This window comes from Physeter macrocephalus, chromosome 10 (assembly GCF_002837175.3).
Source record: "Physeter macrocephalus isolate SW-GA chromosome 10, ASM283717v5, whole genome shotgun sequence".
NCBI lineage: Eukaryota > Metazoa > Chordata > Mammalia > Artiodactyla > Physeteridae > Physeter > Physeter macrocephalus.
Window position 1 is genome coordinate 39,586,288 of NC_041223.1, and position 25,452 is coordinate 39,611,739.

The window sequence follows — 25,452 nt, forward strand, 5'->3', positions numbered from 1 at the left end:
CTATTTTGTCTCTTTTAATAATGTTATTTTTTTTTTTAGTTGTTGAAAGCCAGGTAATTCACTGAACAACTCTAGAAGGTGGTTAGAATTATGTTCAGATGTGCAGTCTTCTGCAGAGAGCCAGGTTGTTTGGACTGGTGGGATCAGAGCAGGAAGGTGAGAACACCTCACTCACAGAACAGGGGACACATGAGGAGCAGGAGAATTTGGCACATGGCATATCCAGCTAACAGAGCCATCATAAGGTAAACACCTAGGGAAGGTGGCAGAGACTTCTGTAGGAGTCAAGTCAGGTAGGCCTTGCAAATGTATAGTGGAGGAAGGAAGGGGATTCGGGCCAAAGGTAGGAAAAGAGCTGGTGACACTCTGGGCACTGTCAGAAAGGCAGTTGTCCTGCTGGTTTCAGAGCAGGGCAGAGACAGTTCTTATGCACATCTCCCAATGATAAAGGTTTACAGAGGATGCCAAGAGGGTGGACCTGCTTATCCACTAGTCCTTGTATATGTACATGTAGATATGGGATAGAGGGGTGCAGGCAGGGAAAAGGAGGGAGGGACTTCTTAAAAAATACATAGGGGGAGGGACTTCTTAAAAAATACATAGGGGGAGGAAACTCAACTGAATTTTAGATAAGCTCCAAATAACTTGTATACCTTTTGATCTTGAAGTACTAAAAACTTTTTTTTTTTTTTGCGGTACGCGGGCCTCTCACTGTTGTGGAGCACAGGCTCCGGACGCGCAGGCTCAGCGGCCATGGCTCACGGGCCTAGCCGCTCTGCAGCATGCGGGATCCTCCCGGACCGGGGCACGAACCCGTGTGCCCTGCATCGGCAGGCGGACTCTCAACCACTGCGCCACCAGGGAAGCCCAACTAAAACTTCTTGATCATACCTGTTCATTTCCAACCACAGAAATTGAATTCACAATTATTAGTCTGTAGGCCCTGTAAGGTATTTTTACAGGACATGGCTTTTCATTTTTAATGTCACATATACAAAGTTTTAATATTTAAGATTTTGTGTAGATTTAAAGAAATAGCTCTACATATCAATTAATAAGTCCCCTCCCATTGTAGATTTCCAGGGAGATATATTTTGATTACTAGGAACTTATCCTTCACATGAAAACATGAGATAGACAACTAAAACACAGTTTCTTTAGTAAGTCCAAAATAATCACCTTTCCACATACATGAGAACTACAAGTGGCTTTCGTCTTTATTAGGTTTATAAATCAATGTCAATATTAGCTCACTTATAGAAATAAATGAAAATAGGTTTGATGTATGTTCATGTCTCCCTAAGGGCAATCTGCTTCCCTAATGATATCTTTAACAGACTTTGAGACATATTTAAATATACAATTTCCACAGCTCCCATTTCATGGCAACTCAATAAACAAAGTTCCAGTCTAACTCATGAAATACTAGGTTGTTTCTTGAATAAAAATGTTCAGTTTTGATATACACAATAATTGGTTTGCATAACCCTACAATGTACTTCTTAGATGAAATAAAAACTTTTTAAAGAGAAATTGTGGTCAAAGGATGGCATTTCACGAGCCTTTAAACTTTGCTACCTGATAAAGAGTAGGTAGAGTAACATCTCTATAATTAACCAAAGTAAGAGACAGAAAGAGAACTCCATTCCCCTCAATGGCTAACTCTATGAGTTTCTTAGCTTTATGATTTTTCAGGTAGTAGTTTATCTTTATATTTACCTAAAACATAATTGGAGTAGTTCTTAACGTAGAATTACAGGGAAAAGGAGACCAACTGAAGGGTTAAACACCTGTTAAAAATATTAATTTGCATTCTAAAATCCCAAGACTCTGAGAAGCCTATCTAGAGATCTATAAGATCCATAAGATTTCTCAGTAACTGTAAAAGTCTTTTAAAGTTGCTCCAGAGATGGTTTAAACTAACCAGATGCAACAATCATCACCGTTCACTGCACTAAAAATACAACGATGTTTTAACAACAAGCTTCTTATGATTCATAATTCTGGTAACACTTTTAAGTTCCATGACATTTATTTAACTTCAAACTTAATTGAAACTACCTTACACAAAGGTCTTTTATAATTTCTTATATCTTTAAATCTGAGAAAATAATTCCTCCAACTGAGGAAGGAGAAGAGTCACTGTCTGTTTCTTTCTATTGTAATGTAGATGAAGTAAGAATATTAGTTCTCCTCCATTAAAAAGCCAGAGAGCTCAAAAAGTCTACCAACTGACAGATCTGAACATTTTTCACTTCCTTCCAAATGATGAAAAATCACATCAGACAGGAAACACATTCTTTAGATTAGTGACAGGTGTAGAACAAGCACACAAGTCAGCCTTTATTTTCAGGGTCAGCAGCATGCTCAGCAACAGAGGGGACAACTCTTCCTTTTTATTGAAGTGACACACATCATATTATTCCTTCAGCTACACATCACCAAGCAGAAAAGTTTCCAAGCAATAAAACTACTTGATCTTGGTTGAATGCCAGGGTAGTCTTAAAAAAATAAAACCACAGTACTAAAGAGAGAGATGAGGAGGAAGAGGTGGAGGACGATGATGGTGATGAATCCAGTTTAAGAATTTCTTTAGGAAAAAAAAAAAAAAAAAAAAAGAATTTCTTTAGGAGGAAGGAGGGAAAGTTGTCTCCATTCTCATACTTATTTCTCCACAGAACAGTAAACTTATTTAGGAGTTGAAAAAATTAGCAGCTTTATTTAGAAGCTGAATGATTTAGATTATACAGCACAATAATATGGTTCATGAAGCACCTAATGCTGCAGTAGAAAACGGGTGCGAGTGAAGTAAGAGTTTCAAAGGTAAAGATAAAAGCCCCCCTCCCACCAGGGTGCCCACCAAAAACGCATTTCTTAGTTCCGGTTTCTCTTCCCACCCCCACCCCCGCCCCGAGCCAAATAAACAGGAACGTCAAAGCTGTAAAGCTATGACACTGCTCAAGATAAATTCTGGAAAATGGGAGAGTAAAAGAAGCCCTAGTACAAGTTCGGATTTAGGACTTACCTGCTCTGATCCCAGTTGGCAGCGAAAAGGACTAGAATCTTCCTGCCATAGTGGTCCAGATTGGCTAGGCCCCCAGGGAAGCCATCCTTCAGTGCCTGCTTGATGCCAGGATCAGTGGCCTTGAAGCTTTTGAACATGTCCAGGTTCTGCTGTCGGTACTCAAAGTACTGGGCCAGGAGGCGGAAAGCCTCGAAGTGATGAAACTTCCTGGCCCGCAAGAAGCGTAAGATGAAGGCATCATCTGTGCGGAGAAAGCCAATGTCCGGCCTGGTGATGACCATATCCCTCACCTCCTGGATGTCCTGGTGCAGTGTGTCTGGGTTCTCATTGAGCTCCAGGCGGGCTTTCTCCAGGGTCTCAGGAGAGAGACCGGCTTGTAAATGAGTCATTGTTCTGCTTGTTCCTGAGCCCTGCCTTTCTCTTGCTGGCTGTCCCACCGCACCGCTGGCCCTGGTCACTACCACACGCCGGCCTGCTTCCTCTTCTTTACGGGAGACGATTTGTCTTGGTGTCCAGTCAAGTACCCTGTTGCTGCTGCTTCCCCACACCTTGTCTATGAAGGATATAAACTTCTTTGCCCACCCCCTAAAAACGACGTCCCACTTTAGTTCCCTTGTCCCTTTCCTTCAAAGAGATGTGGACCTCTGGCGGCCCAGCACTCCTCTTCTTGTCCTTTCTCTCTCCTAACAAAACACCCCTAACTGCACCCCGCACGGGTGGTGCTGATCTTGGTGCTGTCCTCTTCTCTTCCGAGATGTAACCGAAACAGCCCCCATGCACATCTCAGCCCCAGCACTGTGATGCTTCTGCGGTCCCTACTGAAGGATGCTCCTGCCAGGGATAACGATGGAAATTCTGATTAATAATAAGGCGGCTCTTCAGCGCGGAGCTCAGGGCGGGGGAGAGAGCGTCTTTGCCGGAAGGAAAAAGAGAGAACGAGAAAGAGGGGGGAAAGAGCTTATTTCTCCTTCTACTTATTCAAAGATGCTATTTCTAAGACATTTGTGGGGCTCCATTTAAAATGACTGTGATCCACTTAGGTGGAGGCTCTGCAGATAGCGCACCTTCCCTCCTCCCCTCCTGGATACACCGTGATCTCATAAGGCACCAGAAGGGGTTTTGGTGGCGTTGGCACCAGCGTGGGCTCCCCCCTCAACCCCACCCCCAACTTCTGCCTTCCTCTAGCCCTTTATTTCAACGGACTTGCTGCGGAGAGGTTGGGGGTAGGGATCTCGCCGGGAAGGTACATTGCAAATGCAGGGTTGGGGGAGGAGAGGGTGGGAAAAAGGAGTGGAGGATAAAACCTTTTCTATAATACCCCAAAGCAAGAGAGAAGAAAGAGCAGCCGGCTCCTACCAGCAAACCCGGAGGCGGGGACGCTAAGCAAGGCGGCCCTCCCTGGCATCCATCGGCCGCGGCTTCGGAGGCGGCGGCGGCGATAGCAGCATCAGCTCCTCTCGGAGGGTTGCAGCGAGCAGAGAAGAGGGACGGCAGCTGGGACCCGGGCAGAAGACGCTCTGGGGAGCAGCCCTGACCACATCGTCCGCGAGCAGCCCGCTTCCTCTCCCCGCAGGAGGGGTGGGGGGAGCAGAGCTATGGCCACCGGTGCCCCAGGTTCTCGCCCGGCCCTGCCATTCTCGCTTTCGGGAGAGGAGAAGGAAAGGAGCGAGAATCGAACGCCTGGATGGAGAAGGCCACGCGGGTAGCCGCCGTCTTTGTGCGCCCGGAGCCACCGGGGCCGTGGGCGCGGCGGGGCGGCGGCTGCGGGGCGCGGGTCTCCCCCTGGGCGCTCCCCGGCGGCCGCAGTCGGGCGCGCCCCTCCGGGCTGCTCAAAGAGGACGCGGCTCAGCCTAACTCCTCTCTAATCATCCCAGCACAGATCTCGCTGCGACGTAAGCACTCACTCAGCTCGCGCACGCCCTCGGCTGCTCTCTCTCTCCCTGACTCGTTTGGGTAGGATCGCAGTTTCCGTGGCATTCAGATATCCCGAGCCCCAAGTTGAACCCGCTCCTGGTCCCCACTCCCGGGATGGCCGCTCGGGCGGACATGGCCTGGCCGGGCGGAGCAGCGACGCCTTGCAGCCTCCCCACGCCCCGCTCTCACCCTTTGTGTGCGAGACCCCGGCGCTGCCCGGCGGCGAGGAGCTGTAGCAGATGGTAATTCACAGTGACATACATTTGCTAGTTCCGGTAGGAGGTAATTTTGATGTGGAAGGAGTACGGAAACATTGTGTCCTTTCCACATTTTGTTGTTGACAGAAAGGTTGGATTTAGTAAAGAAGACCAGAGTGGTTCCAAAGCATTGTGCTGATGATTCAGTCTCCGGAGGAACTTATATGGATAGAATTTCGACCATAAACTCTGGCTGCTAAATTCCTGTTGAAGAGGATGGAAATGAGCACGGGGTGGGGGAGGTGGGACCAGTTCTCAGAGGAAGGAAAAACAGGCGCTCCTTGACTTCCTTCTCATCTCATAATAAAACACACATTTCTGGAGATGCATATGATGGTTTCCTCAGTTTTATACATCTGTACACAAGAATCATCATAAATGAACAGAAGTCTTTGAGCTTGAGATGACTGTCTACGGGTTTGAGAAAAGGCAATGTTTTCTATTTTCAAAGGACAGCATGTTACTGAGCATGTCACCAAGAGCAACTTTTGGCTTACAGACTGTCGAATGGGGTGCTGAGTTCAGGTTAATTCAATGCAACAAATATTTACTGAGCTCCACTGTGTGTGAGCCATTGTCCTAGATTCTATGGATAGGTGGTCTTGAAGATAAGAAAACATTGTCATATTTGATGACTATTAGCACCTTCAGATTACGCACTTTTTGTTATTGTTCTTAAGGTGATAGTGTTGACAAAGAGAAAGAAGAGGAATGGCAGACCTATACCACTTTATTAATTAAAGTAGTGCAAAGTAATGTAGGAACCAGAATAAGAAAATAAATTATACACACACACACACACACACACACACACACACGAAGTCATTATCCTCAGGGAATTTACATTTTAAATGGGGGCGGTGGAAAACAAACCATATAGATGTATGTGTATTATATATATATATGCACTATCTGTATTCAAGGTCCTTCTATGACTTCATGTGATTATGACTCTCAAAAGCATTCTGAATGCAATATGAACTGTTAAAAAATTTTGGTTCCCATTTCAAAAAAAAAAATGGAAAAATTCAGTTTAGAGCAGTATTCAGTGTTCAGTTTCTAACTGAAGAAAATGTCTTATATCAACTATATAAAGAGGTTTTAGCCATCACCAATATGGAGAGACAGTTCTCCCGGCATCTTGTGTTTCTGCATGTCTTATGAGCAAGGCACTAGCTATCCTTTTTTCGAGACTATCCTTTCAAGGCTGTATGCATAGTGAACAGCCTTGGAAGAGCCTTGGCAGCTGGAGATAGCACCTCCATCTGAACGAAGGGTAGGTTTGCTTAGAGCTTTAGAAGATAGTATCTCTCTCTCTCTCTTTCCTGAGCAAAGGGCAAGCAGGTTTATTTGGTTTCCTTCAACTCAGAGCTACTCTCCTGTAACGCCACCCACTGTGTATGCAAATATAACCTGAGCCTCTTCTCTTAGGCTTGTGGGAATTGGGGCTCAGGAAACCAGCCCCAAATAAGCTGATGCTCAGAGTGCTTTCTGCATCTGAGTCTTTCATCTCTAACTCAGGAGTTGTGCATCGATGAAACTGTGGCCAGCTAACTTGTTAGCTTACAAATAGGGTTAAATCTCAAATCCTTCAAGGTGCTTAAAATGCAGTTGCTTAATTTTGTTCTCTGAGATGGAAATACTAGACTATATCTTTAGAAAGGAGTTTATAAAATAAAATTAAACCTGTTAGTCATTGGTATGGTGTGACCTATATTTAGTGATGATATTTTCATTATATATCTATAATAGAATTGCCTCAAATAAGGTTCATTTTAACAAATCAGTATATGATCTAAATAGCTTGTTATGCAGTAGCATCGTTGGAGTTGGTCAGTTATATTTACAAACTATTCGGTCCTGCAATGATCCTACTTTTATTGTCTCCCTTGTACACTTGAAATCAAATTAAATATGTAAAGCCGTCTAAGAATTAAACAAGGTGTTTATCCAGATGACACCAGAGCATTTGATTCTCATTCAATATTAACTCACTTTGCCAAATTAATACAAAGTAATGTAGAAACTAGAATATGAAAATAAGTTAAACAAAAAGATTAATTAAATCGTAACCAGAAAATAATTAAATCAAGGACTTCAGGTGTTTTCAAGCAACCTGAAAGGACAATTTGTTTTACTGTGGTATTTAAAAATGGATAGAGTGAGTGATTTATGCTTTAAAGCATTTTATCCCATTTGCTGTTCAATACAGTATACATACCAAAAGGGGCAAAAAACAAGATGTACAGTTCAATGATATATTACAAAACAAACACCTGTGTAAATACCCACCCAGGTTAAGGAACAGTACATTGCAGGTACCCAAAAATACCCCATGTCCTCCCCTCATAACTACTGGCCTCTCTTCCCAACAAAGAAAGCCATTCTATCTTCATTTTGAAAGTAATCACTTCCTCGTTTTTTTTAAAATTTACAAACTAAGGAGCGAAGCACTACAAATTAGTTTTTTGTTCTTTAAGTTAAATAAATGTAATCATTCATATGTAATTTTGTGATTGGCCACTTTCATTCAATATTATGTTTGTGAGAGTCACCTATCTTGTTGCATGTAGTTAGTTCATCCATAGTCAGTGATGATGCATGGAATTTCATTTTATAAACAACATACTTATCGATTCTCCTGCTGATGGAAATTTGGGTTGTTTTGTACTGGGGTCTCTTAGGACTCATGATGTATAAACATGTTGGTACAAGTCTCTTAGTGCACATGGACATACCTAGGAATGAAATTGCTGGGTCTTGTGGGATATGCATCTTCAAATTCAGTAAACAATGACAAATTATTTATATCCAAATGATTGCGCCATTTCACCTTCCCTCCAGCAGTGTGTGAGGTTTCTCACTGTGCCACGGTTCTCATAAGTTCTTACTAGTGTCCATCATTTTAACTGTATTTTAATTACAACCATGTTCTGATTTTGAGCAGGGGAATTGCATGGTGACTTTCATACGCATTTCTATGATTACTACTGAGGTTAGCTAGTTTTTATATATTTGGCCATTTGTATAACCTTTCTTGTGAAGTGTCATTTTAAGAATTTTGCCCATTTTTATAGTGGATTGTTTATTATTGTTGGAGTCCTTTATAGATTCGGAATATGAGCTCCTTGTCAGTTACACATGTTACAACTATCTTCTTTCAGTCTGTATCTTGCATTTTTACTCTCTTAATAGTGTCTTTTGATTAACATAATTTAAATTTTTAATGTAATTAAAATTTTCCCCTATGAATAGTGTTTTTTGTGTCCTGTTCAAGAATATCTTAAACAGGTCACCGAGATATTCTCTCATACTACCTTCTAGAAGTTTTGCTGCTTTTGCCTTTCACATTTAGACCTGAAATCACTTGAGACTGGGTTTAGTGCATGGTGTAAGAAAGGGATCCACCATTGTTTTTTTCCTATATGAATATCCAGTTGACTCAGCACCATTTACTGAGACTATTTATTGAAAAGACTATCTGTTTTTCCTGCTGAGAAGAAGGGCTATCATTGTCACAAAATAACTGTCCATATATGCATGGATTTTAACTCTATATACATTTTAAGCCCCACAAGACATCATTGTTTTATACAACTAATATTTCTCAGTGGTTCTCAAAGTGTGGGCCCCAGGCCAGTAGCATTAGCATCACCTGGGAACTTGTTAGAAATGTAAATTCCCACCCCTGACATACTGAATCAGAAATCCTGGTGAGGGATCTCAAAATGTCATCTGGCCAGCCTTTCAGGCATTCATAATTTACACTAAAGCTTGACAATTGTTGCTTTATATTTACATACGTATTTATTCTTTTTATTCTTCATTCCAACGTCATTGTCACAATGATCTCTATTGCGGTAGTTAATAGGCAAGATTCTTTCCTCCAGAGGTTTATCTTGTTTTTTTTTTTTTCTCTCTCTCTCTTTTTCTCATATATAGGTAGTACTACAGATAAGAGTATGGCCTTTAATAGCATTGCATAGACTAGGTGTTGCAGATGTAGTTGACAAATTCTCATTTCATCTTAGTGTTGTATTACCAGTGATATCACACCTTCACAGAAACCAGTAATGGGAAATTGATCCAGCTATCCTCCTGATGATACAAATGCTTCCCAGAGACCCCATTTGATACAGCGAGGGTGACTGTACTGCTCTCCCTTCTTTCAGGGAAGTAAATGTACTCAAGGAGGTGATTACATTAAATCTTATTAGCCTGACAGGTTTTATTAAATTTATAATACGTATTATATATAACTATTTAAATTATTATTTCGTATCACAGATCTATATTAAATTAATTGTTAGTTATTTTATGTTATTTTGCAGAGTTGCTCTCTACTTTTAAATAAGGCTTTCCTAAAAGGATTTGCCTGGATCACTTAATTCTATGTGTCAATAGTTCCAATATAGCTGTGCAGGTGAAACTAGATTAAAATAATCATTAAGGACCACCTCAAGGAAAAACACTCCATAAAAGGTTTAAGAGGGGTGTGTGGGGGGGGGATGTGTGTGCGTGTGTGAAGGTCTGAATGGATATATATTAACCTCAGCTATTTTTAATACAATCAGCAGCTGGGTGCTCACTCCCTGGGCAGCAGTTTATTATAAGCAACACTAACACCCCTAAAATGAGTCCCCTGAATATGAATACTAAAGAGTCTATCAGGGTGAAGATACTTCAATTAAAAAAATGTGGAAAACTACTATTTTGCTGAATTTCCCAAAGTTGTCATTTCTTAAATAAAGGCAGTGTATCCAGGCTTGTCCCTCGCAGTGAACATGCCTGTGACTAAATGTCATCCTGTTGCTAGTGTCTTATCAGTAGATAAGAACAAATTCAGTTCTGCTTCATTGCTCTTATTTTGAGGCATATAGTTTCAGTTATAACATATTTTCATGCCAACTGCTCCAACTTGGATCTCTTTCATTTTTGTTCTCCAAAATATTGAGAATGCTGTTATTGCACCATATCTGTTAATAATCATCTAATAGGACCTGGGTTTGTTCTAATGGAACATAATTAGCTAAACTTCATGAAAGTTTGAAGTCAATTTTATACAACAAGCACATGGAAACCATATGGATGTCTGCCCTGCCTATAGTCCCAGTGTTCAGCACACATCAAACGCTCCAAAGGCCCCAAGTGGAAGAAAAATAAAACTTGTGGAGTTAAAAAAAATCCCTACATGTTCCAACTGTAGGCAAATTTTTTAAAGTGGATTGGGCTTCCCTGGTGGCGCAGTGGTTGAGAGTCCGCCTGCCGATGCAGGGGACACGGGTTTGTGCCCCGGTCTGGGAAGATCCCACATGCCGCGGAGCGGCTGGGCCCGTGAGCCATGGCCGCTGAGCCTGCGCGTCCGGAGCCTGTGCTCCGCAACGGGAGAGGCCACAGCAGTGAGAGGCCCGCGTACCGCAAAAAAAAAAAAAAAAAGTGGAAATAGTGCACATAATATAGAAGTGAAATATTTTAGATTTTTGAAACCAGTTGTCTTTGACATTTGCCTGAATGTTATAAAGTGGTTTTCTAGGATTTCTTCTGCAGTCCAGTTAAATCATCCTTTGAGAGTACTTTCCTTAGATTTCCATTGGTTCAATTCCTCTCAGGCTACAGTTACAAACATTCATGTGACTTTTGCAAACTGTTTATCTTCTGGCTTACTAAAGAGCATTTATATAGTAGAAGAAAGTCTTGAAACTGTCCAGCTGGATACGTGTTGATGGATTTGTAAGATGACACTCTTACTGATACAAAGAGTGCTTTGAAAAATCATTCTAGTAAGTTGTGGACCGATCCTCGCATGAAGTTTGAAAATCAAAAATGTTTAAAGATGGGAGTGGAGTTTCAGTTCTTTGCAAATTCATTTATTCTTCACTAAATATTTATTGAGAACCAATGTAGACCCTGTGCTAGGCAACTTTCTGCTTCCTTTTTAGCTCACCACTGTAAAATATACTGTAGCTAAATTATCTGAACTGTTAGAGGATTATTTTGCAAAAGCGTCATTTTTAGGGTTATATTGCAAGGTCATTTTTCTAGTTTCAGATGGACACAGGTCTATAAATTCAAACAGAATCCTTTGGGATAATGACCACTATCGGGGATACTGTGGATTTTCAAATTGGTGCCGTAACCTAAAGAGCATCCTTGGGGTTCCCTGGTGGCACAGTGGTTGAGAGTCCGCCTGCCGATGCAGGGGACGCGGGTTCGTGCCCCGGTCCAGGAAGATCCCATATGCCGCGGAGCGGCTGGGCCTGTGAGCCATGGCCGCTGAGTCTGCGCATCTGGAGCCTGTGCTCCGCAACGGGAGAGGCCACAACAGTGAGAGGCCCGCGTACCGGAAAAAAAAAAAAAAAAAAAGCATCTCTTTAGGAGCAGCTAAATTTTTCTCAACCATCCAAAACAGGTTTTCTCAAGCTATTTTAGATATTGTCCCATGAACCAATAAATAAGATAGAACTTTGGGTATTGTGCAATCCCTGGAAAGCTTGCTTATCTAGTATACTTCCACTCAAATAAGTATATTATAAAAGAGGAGTGAGTTATAAGAATACAACCTGGGATCCTTACGAAGTATGTCTGTTGGCTCCCTGTAATTAAGAGCGACTGGTCTTGGCTTCATCAATTGAAGTGAAGTTTAGCTAGTTTCTGTATCTGAATAATTAGACGTCTTCGATAGTACTTTTGTTGACAGTTTTCTCTTTAGCGATGTCAGCAGCTACCTTACTTTCTCTGTCTCTGGTTGACCCAGCTTCTCACAGCTGAATCCAGTGTTAGCTGCTTCTGAAGATTCTGGTCCTTCTCAGCCTCCCAGGTCAATCAAAACAAAAGTAAAGTGTCAACCAGAGTTTCCAAATTCAAATGGCATTAGGGACCCAGCAGCTGGTATCTTAAACTGTGAAGCAGCCTGTGTAAGGCCACAGGGAGTGTTGGTAACTGTGGCAAATTTTGAAAGCATACTCAACGTTCAGACCTTCTGGTTTGTTTCCACACTATGCAAGCCACAAGAACATCTGCTGGGCTGCCAGTTTGCATCCCTTGACATAAGCTAATATTTTCTGCCTAAGCTATTCCTCTATCATGCTTCAAACCTGAGATTTTGTGGACCGTTCACTGCAACTCCCAGACCCTCAAGTTGTGCTGCCCCACTGACCTCCCCTGCGCTTCAGCTTTAGCAGCCAAACTCCCTGGGACATGGTGTGCCGGAAGCTCACTCCCATACATTCCCTAAGTCACAGCACCTCAGAACTCCCTCGTATGTGACTCACAGGTGGACCCAGTCCATGGGATTGAACTGCAAAGCATGCCCCAGACACTTCCACGCAGACTAGCCATCTGTTATTCTGCTTTGCTGGTTCTGGTTGCTGTGCTTGTGGCTAGAACATTGCCTTGTATCTGAAACCAAGCATCAGTCCTCAATAAAAAACTTCTCCAGAAGTTGACCAGGAACTCTCTGACTTCTGAATGTTCTCCCACCAGTCTAAGCACTGGAGGCTGCACCTTGACTGCCTGGACATGCAGCCAGGTGCCAGGATCTAAGGGCACGTCTCTCCTCCAACACTGGGTGGAAAAGATATAGGCCCTTCCAGAGATGCAGCCAGAGCCCAGCAGCATCTCAGAGAGCAAATTTTCCGACTCCATCTTTCTTCTTTATCCAGCCAACATTGTTCCTGAGTCTACCAAAATTACAATTCAAGGCAAAATCTACCCTGAATAGGCCAGAATAGGCCTTCTGTTTTCCACTCACTGGGTTATGCAAGTTTCTCCTCATATTTCAAGAAACTGATGGGGAGCTTGGTGTTGGCCACCAGATGGAAAGCCATCTGTAATACACAGGCCAAGATGTGCTGCCCTGTAAAACTGGGATTTGGCCCAGTCAACCTGCTAGCTGTCCATTTTCATACTACTTGGTTGCAAAAGTTAAAAGACATATTTACTATAAATACTTCCCCACACCTCAGCAACTTTGCTACATGTGCCTGTCAAGTTACTATGGAAAAAGATTCGAACAATTCTCACAATGGGGCAAAACATAAGAAAATAACATCATAATGAGAAAAAAAAACTGTTAGTAGCAATTTTCTCCAATTAGAATTTTCAAATTGTCTATCGCTAGAACACTAATCACTGAAAATAATATTCTACTTCTATCTTCTGATCCAGTAACCCTCCAGAAGCTACAAGACAGGACTCTAAATATAGTTGCAAGTTTTCTGGGATCCAAGTTACAAAGGAATATTAAAATAGTTTGATGTATATTCATTGTGGAACAGAAGAAATAAAACACTGATGTCATGATTTCAAAATTAAACAATAAGTGACTTTATATGGCTGTGAGAATTCCTAAAATATAAAACAACTGAGGGAAAAAAATGAATGGCTCAAATCTTCAAGATACCCCCTGTTTCAAATGAATAGATTTACTCACCACCCCCAATAATCGTTTTATACTTTCTTCCATTGCCATCCATTATTTCCTGCTCACAGCTTCATAGTGGAGCTCAAGTCAAAGATGTGGTCTGGCTTGCCAGCAGAGAGAGCTACAAACTCGCTAGAGCTTGACTAACATCCAGGGACCAAAAGCACAGTGGTCACGTAGGGTCTGGGCCATCTAAAGCCAGTTGAAAGTAGGGTTGCCTGATTTAGAAAAAAACAAAACAAAATACACTCAGATAAATTTGATTTTCAGATAAATAACAAATAAAAATTTTAGCATAAATATGTCCCATGAAATAATTGATATATATTTATACTAAAAACAACTAAATCCAAATCTAACCAGATAGCCTATATTTTATCTGGTAGGCTTAGTTGAAAAGTCTGTTGCCTACAGAGGGGAAGAAAGAAACTTTAACAGGAAAAGACAGGGCCTATTTTATCAATACCAGAAATGGAAGCAGGGAAGAAATAAGGGAAGGAGCTGGTGAGTAAGACCAGGCTCATACTGATGGCACTGAACCCGTCAGGTCATGTGATCCAATGTCTGCAGGAGAGTGGGCTGCAGGACTGAGGGGTAGCTGTGCGGGTAATAGGAGCAGTGGATTCAGGAGGCATTTTCCACTGGAATTCACTATGCATGTCTGCAGCCTGGGAAGCCCGTCGTTTGATTTATCTGGTCTATCTTATGTGATTGCCTTGACTCTTGTAGGGAAGGCAGAGGCTCTAGGATATTGCTCTGTCTCATGCGAGGGAATCGAGAGGTTGGAAAATTAGAAGTGCAGAGAAACTCAGTGGATGTTTGAGTTAAATGTGTTTTTGAGTATAATCCCAGCCTTTGAAGTGCGCTGTGGTTTAAAGGACCTGGAAACAGCAGACACAACTGTGTCCACTTGCATCCACGGGAGATGTTTGGGCTTCCTGAAGAAAAGGATTAAATCTTACTTGTATTGACTTCCCAACCTCTGACACAATCATGTCTCAAAGGAGCTGCTGTGGATGTTGATTTGATGTTTTGTGATTATGAGACTGAAAATTATTTTTCTCCAAAGACAAGAAATGGGACTTTCAGAGCTTCAAGAACTGTATATTTGTTTCAAAAACAATCAATGACTCAAAATGTAATTGAGACTTTTAAAAAGAGGGGGGAAAGTAATCTGATAAAAATAATTGCATCTCTTTATTAATATAAAGCTGAAATATTTCACTTTGAACGCTAAAAACTATTGAAGCTAAATCTTTGCAAGACCAAATACTCCTGTCCTATAGGAAATGGTTAGCTATACTCTGGTGACAGAGTGATTTTAATGTGACCAGGATTTAAGTCATTGGATGCATAAGGAGGAGCAATGAACTTTATTACCATCTGCTGATGTGCTTCTGGAATTATGTCCCATCCTGTCCCCTTCTCATCTCACACCACTACCCAGTGCCTTGACTTGTACTACTGAGAGACTCACCTGTATAAACAGCGCTGCCTTTCCACCAAGTGAACTGCAGCATTCACAAGGAAGACTGGTGTTTCAGCCTACGACGCTTAACCCTGGAAAAAATCATTTTGAGCATAAAATACCATATTAGACACCATGAGAATAAGGAAATGGCATGAAATTAGGAACATCAGTCAAAGCAAGAGCTTTAGTTTAGCTCATAAGCTTTATCTTTTTTTTTTTTTTTTTTTTTTTTTTTGTGGTACGCGGGCCTCCCTCTGTTGTGGCCTCTCCCGTCGCGGAGCACAGGCTCCGGACGCGCAGGCTCAGCGGCCATGGCTCACGGGCCCAGCCGCTCCGCGGCGCGCGAACCCGGTTCCCCTGCATCGGCAGGCGGACGCGCAACCACTGCGCCACCAGGGAAGCCCCATAAGCTTTATCTTTTACGATAATGCTCAGGCTGTCTGGTTTACATGAAAACTTACTTAGCTTGTATGCCTTAAACCACCTTCTAAAATTCACTTTACTGTTTGTATAAAAGTATATTTTAAACTTTCTCAAACTTGAGAATTTCTCATAGTGCCAAATAATAGATTAGCATTATACTAATCCCTATTAGCTGTCATTTTCCATGAAAATGACACAATGAGAATGTATTCTTGGTTTATCTCCTGCAGAGGAGTCACCAAATTCATGACATTGGGTAACTGTTCAGGTGAAGGGAGGGAGATAAAATCAAAGAGGGGCATCATGGGGCTTTAAGTTTAATTTGGCACTATTTTATTTTTTAGTATATCAGTGGATATAAGGGTTACCTCATAATGTGCTTTCTATTTCTATGTCTTAAATGTTTCACAATAAGCTTTTAAGAAAGAAGAAATCAGAGTTGCTTCAATCATACACATACCTTGGTGACTCGTATATACAGGTCAAGGTATTTGATGCACATTTGTTTAGTATGATTTTTGCTTTTAGGCACGTAATCACCCATCTTCTCTGATGTTTCCATATTCGTCCAACTACAAATCAAAGAAAAATATTTTGATGAGCTATCAAAATGGCTTTATATATTTTTTTTAAATGTTATTGTTTATGGGGTTCTTCAACCTCATAAACCTCTGACTACCACCCTATCTCCTCTCCTTTAAACTTGTTGAAAAGGCTGTTTAAAGTCACCATCTCCTCTTGGTCATCCTCCATTCACCTTCAACCCTGCCCTCTGACTTGCTCCATTAAAGTTGTGCTCACCATGCATTAGTGGTCGTCATGAACAAATTCTTGCTAAATATAACTTAATCTCTGTAACATTTGCACTGTTAATATCCCCACATTTCTTGACACATTCTCCGGACATCTCTGGGCTTCTGTGATCTGATATTTATTTGGCTTCTCTCTTCTGAGTCCTGCTTCCACCGCTTATTAGCCGTTTCCCTTGACAATTTTACTCTAAGCCTATTTTTACCTACAAGCCTAACTTTCTTCACTGTAAAGATTGCTCACTGCAGCATTACTTGGACTGCTTATTGTATCCATACAATGAAATACTGACAGCTGTTTTCAAATATAAAGTAGGGGGCTTCCCTGGTGGCGCAGCGGTTGCGCGTCCGCCTGCCGATGCAGGGGAACCGGGTTCGCGCCCCGGTCTGGGAGGATCCCACATGCCGCGGAGCGCCTCGGCCCGTGAGCCATGGCCGCTGAGCAAATAAAATAAAATATAAAGTAAACCAGTTGTGATCATCTGGAAAAATTAAGTTGCACGAAAGTAACACAATCTTAAAAAAAAAAAAGAATTATCAATCACAACATAAATATGCAGAGAGAAGGAAAAATTAGAGGGATATGCACTAAACTTTACTGAAAGTTATTTTGCAGAATGGATTATATAATACAGTTACCTTCTACTTATGTATTTATATCATTGTGAATTTTGTAAAAGCATACGTTATTTTGATAGTTGTAAAATATGAAAGACAGGGTGAGAAATAGGGATGTAATATACTTCATTGTACTGTCGGATTAATTAAATGATACAGCACTTGGCACCATCTATGGTATACGGTAAGCCCACAACAAATGTTAACCGTTATTATTATTATTCTCTCTCTGCACCTTTGTAGTTTCATTATTCTTTTCCCAATCCTAAAACATTTCTGTTCCTCGGGGTTGCATTTATATCACTCTACACACTCTACACATTATATCAGTCTACACACTTCCCCTGCCATTCTTATGCCAATGACTCACACCCCTCTATCCAAATTTCCCTGAGGAGCTCCAGACCCACCTACCACAGTCTTGAGCTTATTTCTACTTGTAGATCCTTCAGCCTAAAAATGCAACATGCATAAAACTGTAGGCTTCATGTTGACCTTCCATAAGTACTCTGCCTCTGGGTTCCCTATTTCAGTGACTGGTAACCCCATCAAGCCATTGTGTAAGCCGAACCTGAAGGTCAGCCACTATTCTGCCATCATCCTTCACTACCGATCCCTTGGTTCAGTCAATTCTTCCCCTGTATCTCTCTTTTTCAAAAAAAAAAAAATTTATTTATTTATTTTATTTTTGGCTGCGTTGGGTCTTCGTTGCTGCGCACGGGCTTTCTCTAGTTGCGGCGAGCAGGGCCTACTCTTCGTTGTGGTGCACTGGCTTCTCATTGTGGTGGCTTCTCTCGTTGTGGAGCACAGGCTCTAGGCACGTGGGCTCAGTAGTTGTGGCTCATGGGCTCTAGAGCGCAGGCTCAGTAGTTGTGGCACACGGGCTTAGTTGCTCCGTGGCATATGGGATCTTCCCGGACCAGGGATAGAACCCATGTGCCCTGCATTGTCAGGCTGATTCTTAACTACTTTGCCACCAGGGAATTCCCCCCCGTATCTCTTTAGTAGCTCTAGGGACCATGCACTTCCTTCCAATGCCATTGCCATTCCCTTGGTTACATCACATATGCAACCACCTCATGTTAGTCTCATTGACCCAGCTTTATACCAATTTATTTATTCAACAAGCATTTACTGAGCAGAGGTTATAGCCAGGGAGGAAAAAGATAAGAAAGTTTGCAGTCACAACTTCTGTTTCCAACAATGTCGGCTTTATTATTCTTATTTCGTATAATATCACACACATATTATTCACATTTGATTTTTTTTTAAGAACAGAAGCATTTTCATGCAATCATATTATGGATGACAATGATATGACAGTGATAGTATGGTTGGTCTTGAAGACACAGAGTAGATGAAAACCAGCTTAGAGTAGGACTGTGTGATTTCAGGAAAGGCTTCCTGGAGGAAGTAACATTTGGGCTGAAATCTAAATTATGAGTAGGTGCTGCCTGGACAAAGAAGAAAAGTGTCCCAGGTAAGAAGCCGCATTGTAACATACTGACATACTGAGAATTTTCAATGTCGCAGAAGCCAGACTTCTTAGCATGAGTCATTCTGTTCCAGTGCAGCTGAAATTTGGAACCAAGGTAGAAGAAACAGAAGCAAATCCCTGTAAACTGTGTAAGGAGATTAGACTCTGTCCTAAGGAAATGGAAGCCATCACACAATTGAAAGCAGGATGTCACATAGCAAGATGACTGCCCTAACCACAGTGGTGTCAGTCTCTGCCCTTCAATCAGAGTGAACTTTGTATCTCCTCCTGAAGCCCCTTCAACAGATCTCTTTTTCCCTCAGTTTAAAGTCCAAATATTATCTGACCCTTGCATACTTCTCTACGCATTTCTCTTGTCATTCACTCAGCTTCAGTAAAATCAATCTCCTAGCACATCCTTGAAAGTAAGAGTACTGCACAGTCTCGCTTCTGAGCCTTTCCACACTCTGCTCCCTAATCCTGGTACATGCTTTTTCTATTCTTCTTCACTGCGGGGGTAACAACCACTAAACGTTCAGGTCTCAGCTTGAAATCAACCTCATTATACGACCCACCCGCCTCTGTCCACCATTGAGCTGTTCTCCTACTCTGTACTCATAACAATGTATGATAACCTTACTGTATCATATATCATGCTCCAGTGTAATTGCCTGCTTTCTCCTTGTTTATCCTGTTCCCTAGTATGCATAAGTTCTGTAAAGTTAGGGCTTTGTCTTGTAGGGATGTGATAAATGCATGTTGAATTAATGAAACACCATTTGGTTTTCTGGTTTAAAGAATATACCAGGTTTTTCAATGAATTAAAAAACTCAAATAAATATATCAAAGAAAATAATATAATCACAGTAATTTAAAACAGATAAGAAAAAGAGTTATGAATTATATGGTAGATATTAGATGAGTAATGTCTGAGTCAAGAGACCAGATATTAATTATGTCTTTCTTACTTGCTATGTTATTAGGTTAGGTTATTTAAGATCTCTTAACCACTTTTTCTTCACTTGTAAAGTAAAGGTGTTCACGTAGATGATTTCTCACACTTCTTTCAAATTTAAAATCCTCTACTCAGGTAAAAACGTGAAAGGTAGTAGCATCTATGTAAAGTACGAATGCTTCCCAGATTATTTAACTAGCAATATGGTTTGTTTACTTCTTTTCAGTTGCGTAAAATGAGAGTAAATGAAATAATGTAGTATATATTATTAGCTATAATATATAATGGCTATATTATTAGTCACTATGATTTGATTAAATATCTTTCATACTCTATTTATAAAGTGGTTTGTTTTTGTGATTTTGCTACTGAATGAAAAATTTAATTCTTAAACAAAATTGAAGTGGAAAACAAGTTTGTCTCAACTCTAAATGAGGTCTTGAAACCCACTCTTAAATCTACTCTTAGTAATCCAATTTTAATCACCAGAATTCAATCTTAGGTAGAAATTCACTTTTCAGCTGAACGGTCTTTTTTCTCTGACTCTGTATCTTTTATTAGTAACTTTTTATATGTTAGCTTCTTTGATTAGAGCAATATAGAAGCTGGCATGGAGAATTCAAAAAGTTAGTATTATACTCTTTCAAATGAGTATGATTTAATGTCAGTATGTTGTTATGTGGCTATAGATTTAGAATTCCCAGTTTTAAATGAAAAAGGTAATATCACCTTTGAGAATCTACCACAAACTGTCAGAGCAAAATTAAAAGCAATTCATCAAAGAGCATACTGACTGTCTTAGTAGAATGGACATTGATTATGTCCCAATTAAAGCAAACATGACTCACACTGAATGGAAATCAATTGACTATCTGTATGATAAGCATGATCCTCCCTTCGCTGTCTAGGACAATGGAGCTATGAAGATGGCTGGGGAGAGAGATGTGCTTCATCTGTATGTCACACAGCACTGTAGTGAAGTTCCAGAAAGCTGAGGATGGTCCCAAAGAATGTGTGGCCAAGGAAAAAAAAGACACAGCACACCATTCATGCCCCACTCCACTTAGGTACCAGCTGGCCTGAGGAAGGTACTGTAGAGAAAACTCTAACGTGCTGGCCCCAGGGAGATCCAGAGCTTCTCCATGGAAGAAGCCTGTGCTTAGGGGAGCATCTGAGTGAAGCGCGAAGGAGGCCCCTTCTCCCATTATACACACCAGGGGGTGTGCATTACAAGGACAGAAGCATAAAGTACGCGCCTTTAAAGTGTTGGGTGCAGATGTATCTCTCACCAGCCCTCACAGCAATGGGAATTCCACAACACATCCTCCCTATGCTGCTGTGATACACTCAAAGATTCCCCAAAAGCATTTTTAAAACGGAAAAAATAAATTCTGAGGTTCTACACAGTTTGTTACATAGCACTAGAGTGTGAGAGCAACGGCGTTAAATCTGATCAGCTCCATTTATTAGTTGCTGTAAGCCTTTTATGGTTGGTACAGACAATTGAGTATTGCAGTGTGATGAGACAAGAGCGACCACTGTGGCGCCAGAGTAAGCTCTCCGGGTTGTGTGAATTCAGGAACCCTCACACAAACCACGAGAGCAGCTGCTTTGACTAAAAAGCTTACTGTAATTCTATGCCATTTTTTGCCCACAAAAACTGTCTAATTCTACAATGTTATACAGTGCATTTAGCAAAACTTCTGATTAAAACCCTCTTTTTTCTTGTTATTTGTGGAGTTTTTTCTATTGTCAATTACAAATATGCTACATATTATCAACTTTCTTTTGAGGTTGTAGATAAAAAGAAGAAAGGAAAAACCTATGTTGTTTTTTTCAGACTTCATACTTATTTCATGCATTTTTTTTAGTGGTATCTCGGGTCAAGAGTATGATATTTGATTTTTTTTTTAAGCTCTTGACACAAACTGCCACCTACTAGTCTAACATTTTGTTTCTCTCCCACTCTTCTTTTCCTCTGGTCTTAATAGCTCCTCCCTCTGTCCTTGCTTATTTGTTCTTCTATTAAAGTATATATTTGATTCTGTCTAGCAGCAGATCTTTTTTTTTTTTTGCATGTTTTTCTCTATGACAGAATTTCAAGCTCTTAAAGGGCAGTGCCCATGGCTTTTTCATCTTTGATCCCTCGCAGCCACAAGATATGGTACTCTCCAAAGACAAAATTCAGGGTTTTTTGTGTCTAATTGAACCAAGTTTAACTTAACCAGTCCAAAATATTCTTACTTTAAAAAAATTATTTAGGGAAAAATATAATTTCTTGCAAACAGTAAATCACTGCAGTCACCATGAACGACAAGTGATCAACAAAAGTTCATGTGAGGAGATCCATTTAGTCACCATGTTAGGCAGCAAAAATGCCCTAAACACACAGGTTGCAGATGAGATGCAAAGATCTGACATTTAGCCTAAGCAGTAGTGTGAAAATAGAGTATTTTTCTTGCTATCACTACATAATGATAAAGTGAAGAAAGAAAATGTCTGTCAATTATATGGTGCTTTATTGGCAAAATACTAAAATGTCAAATGGTCTAAATGTATACTTTATATACACTATATATTCAATTGCTATTGCTAAATAGCTACCTGCTCAACATTAGTTGAGCAAAACACTTGGTGAAGTGACTCAACTCTATACATTTCATACAACAATCTGACATTGTACAGATAATGTCTTTTTTACAGACTTTTTCTTCCCTGTGACACATATATATATTTTTTTTGCAGTACGCGGGCCTCTCACTGCCGTGGCCTCTCCCGTTGCGGAGCACAGGCTCCAGACGCGCAGGCTCAGCGGCCATGGCTCACGGGCACAGCCGCTCGGCGGCATGTGGGATCTTCCCGGACCGGGGCACAAACCCGTGTCCCCTGCATCGGCAGGCGGACTCCCAACCACTGCACCACCAGGGAAGCCCCATGTGACACGTATTTATTCAGTGCTTTTATGCTAACTTTCTATAAAAGGTGCCATTGTATTTGAGGTCTACAAAGTCAGTTTGCATTCTCTGTATGTTGCATCCTTATAACAACACAGTATTTGTCTCTGAGGTAAAAGACATTTTAAAATTTCCACTTTAGAAATGAGAACTGAGGGACTTCCATGGTGGCGCAGTGGTTAAGAATCTGCCTACCAATGCAGGGAACACGGGTTCGAGCCCTGGTCCAGGAAGATCCCACGTGCTGCAGAGCAACTAAGCGCCACACTACTGAGCCTGCGCTCTAGAGCCCATGTGCCACAACTACTGAAGCCCATGAGTCTAGAGGCCGAGCTCTGCAACAAAGAGAAGCCACCGCAAATGAGAAGCCCATGCACTGCAACGAAGAGTAGCCTCTGTTCGCGGCAACTAGGGAAAGCCCGCAGGCAGCAACGAAGACCCAATGCAGCCAAAAATAAAATTAATTAATTAATTAATTAATGAAAAAAAGAAATGAGAACTGAGGACACAGAGATGAAGGTGCATGACTGAAATCCCGTTGTTAATATGTGTCTGAGTCAGGATTGTAACTCAAGGGAACTAGAAGCTTGCCAAGGCTCCTTTTCACTCTCTACTACTTGAGCATATCTAGAGGGATAACTGTGATTTTCTTTTAATTTTTATTTATTTATTTTTGGTTGTGATGGGTCTTTGTTGCTGCGCGCGGGCTTTCTCTAGCTGCCGCGAACGGGGGCTACTCTTCGTTGCGGTGCGCGGGCTTCTCATTGTGGTCGCTTCTCTTGTTGCGTAGCACGGGCTCTAGGCGTGCGGGCTTCAGTCGTCGTGGCACGTGGGCTCAGTAGTTGTGGCTCACAGGCTCTAGAGTGCAGGCTCAGTAGTTGTGGCGCACGGGCTTAGTTGCTCCGTGACATGTGGGATCTTCCCAGACCAGGGATGGAACCCGTGTTCCCTGCGTTGGCAGGAGGATTCTTAACCACTGCGCCACCAGGGAAGTCCCAGCTGTGATTTTCATATTCATTTGAATGTTTTTCTTGCACAATTCTTACTTTTTAGCAAGAGCTTTATGTAAATGAAATTATTTACAGGCGAAATGACAGGATGTCTGGGATTTACTTTAAAGCATGTGCTAGGAAAAAAATGGAGATTAGTGGAAAGCTCAAAAACATTTGGGATAATGTTGATAATTGTGGAAACTGGGTAATGGATATAAGGGACTTTGTTTTGCTCTTCTCTCTAATTTTGTATATATTTTAAAATCCCCATAATGAAAAGTTACAGAAAATAAAGAGGATTTTGAAACGCACACTTGGGAGCATAGATGGTAAATTAGTCAAGTAAATGGTTCCTTGTGATGCTGACAAGAGGATAATTTTGGAGAAAGTCCAAGATTATAGTTCTTAGAGTTTTAGACCTGGATAGTCCACTTAAATTCATCCCCTTTCAATAGACAAAACTTTCACTTTTCAGAATGTTCACTGAAAATTCAAATTATTCCATGGACTAACAAAAAAAACAGCCTAAGGGAAAATTATGCATAAAAAAGCAAACATTAAAATTTCTTCTCAGGACAATGGGTAAGAAGAGCTATGTGGAAAAGGGAAATGATAAGAAAATACAATTTGAATATATTATTTTCAAATTCTTTGATACCATGACTTGGCACACTCGAAATTTAAGACTTTAATGGAACTTAGAATATATTGTTTTAAATAATTCAAGAATAAAACCAAGGATATGTAAAAATTTAATATAGTGTTGAGGAGAAAAATGAAGAGTGTGACCTTGAAAATCATGATGTTGCACAACTACTTTACTCTGAGACCCTTACATGATAATACAGGTGAAGGGTGACACAGGAAAATGACTACAGATTCTTTATGATTGCACCACAGTATAGGTGTGACAGCCTTTAGCATGTCACATGTGAAGAGAAGGAATATAAAGTAAACATGGAGATGAAAAACATCAGGCTCGCTCCTACTCATAGTGCACAAAAGAAATATTTAACCCAAGAGATTAAATGTCCCCTGGAGAATCTGCTAGTACTAGTCAATCAAGACAATTTTCCCAGTTTCTTCTAAAAAGATACAGAGCTGAACTTTCCGTGGAGAGTAGCTAATTACCTTAAATGATTTATGGCCACCCCTTCAAGTATTTAATAATACTTTGTGTCTGGCAAAGTAGGCAGAAGTTAAAAAAAAAGAGTGCAAACATTAGGTCTCTAATTGTCTCTGCATTAACTAAGGACGATAGAATTCACATTTTTCTGTCAGGAAGTCAAGAGCATACCACACAAACAGTTAAGAAGAAGAGCGTATGTTTGAGTCACATCAGGAGAGACAAAATATGAGCATTATTAATGATTCTAGTTGCTCCCTTTATCTTCAAGCAATAGCACAAGATGCTGTGAATCAATGTTAATATTTTTATTGCTTTTGAGATGCTATAGTGATTTTTGTCAATCATGTAAGGCAGGCTAACTCTAACATAGCTTTTTCTCAGAGTGGAGCCCTCTTTGGAGTTTTCTCTCACGTGTATTTAGAGAGCGGACTCTGCAATTAGGCTGCTGTGTTTGAATTCTTCCACACCCTAGCTGGAGCAAGTTGCTTAAATTTTCTGCTCTTAGTTTTCATATCAGTAAATGAACATAATTGTACCTACTTTAATAAGATTGTTGTGAGGGTCATTTTAGGTAACACATAAAGAGCTTAGATAAGTATTTGACATGTACTTAAGAAATGGTAGTTAATAATATTATGCTCTATATAACATACATTCCTTTTTCCTAAAGTAAGTTTTCTATTTTAAATGAAATCGAGTTGTCATAAGCCAACACATCCCAGCCTCTGATGCTGAAATAGTCTTGTTTCCTCAGGAGTCAAAGATTCTGTTTTAATAGAGTAGATTGTTTAACTTACTCAGAATCTCTGTTCTTCCTTTTAACAGAACTCAATTGTTTCTTGATTTGTTTTTATTGTGGTAAAAAACACATAACATGAAATCTACCCTCTTAACAAATTTTTAAGTGTACAGTACAGTATTGTTAACTATATACACATTGTTGTACAGCAAATCCCTAGAACTGTTTCATCTTGCATGAATGAAACTATGCCCAGCGAACTGCAAC

At 40.8% G+C, this 25,452-nt stretch overlaps 1 protein-coding gene across 1 annotated transcript in view; it reads right to left on the reverse strand.

Annotated features, from left to right (window-relative positions):
- The window catches only part of CLVS2 (clavesin 2), a 68,161-nt gene extending 64,600 nt beyond the window's left edge, over positions 1-3,561 (reverse strand). The window contains exon 1 of the mRNA XM_007117817.2: positions 3,026-3,561. Coding sequence (XP_007117879.1) covers positions 3,026-3,414 — 389 coding nt within the window. The 5' untranslated portion in view covers positions 3,415-3,561. The remainder of the gene's footprint in view (positions 1-3,025) is intronic.
- Between the last annotated feature and the right edge of the window lie 21,891 nt (positions 3,562-25,452).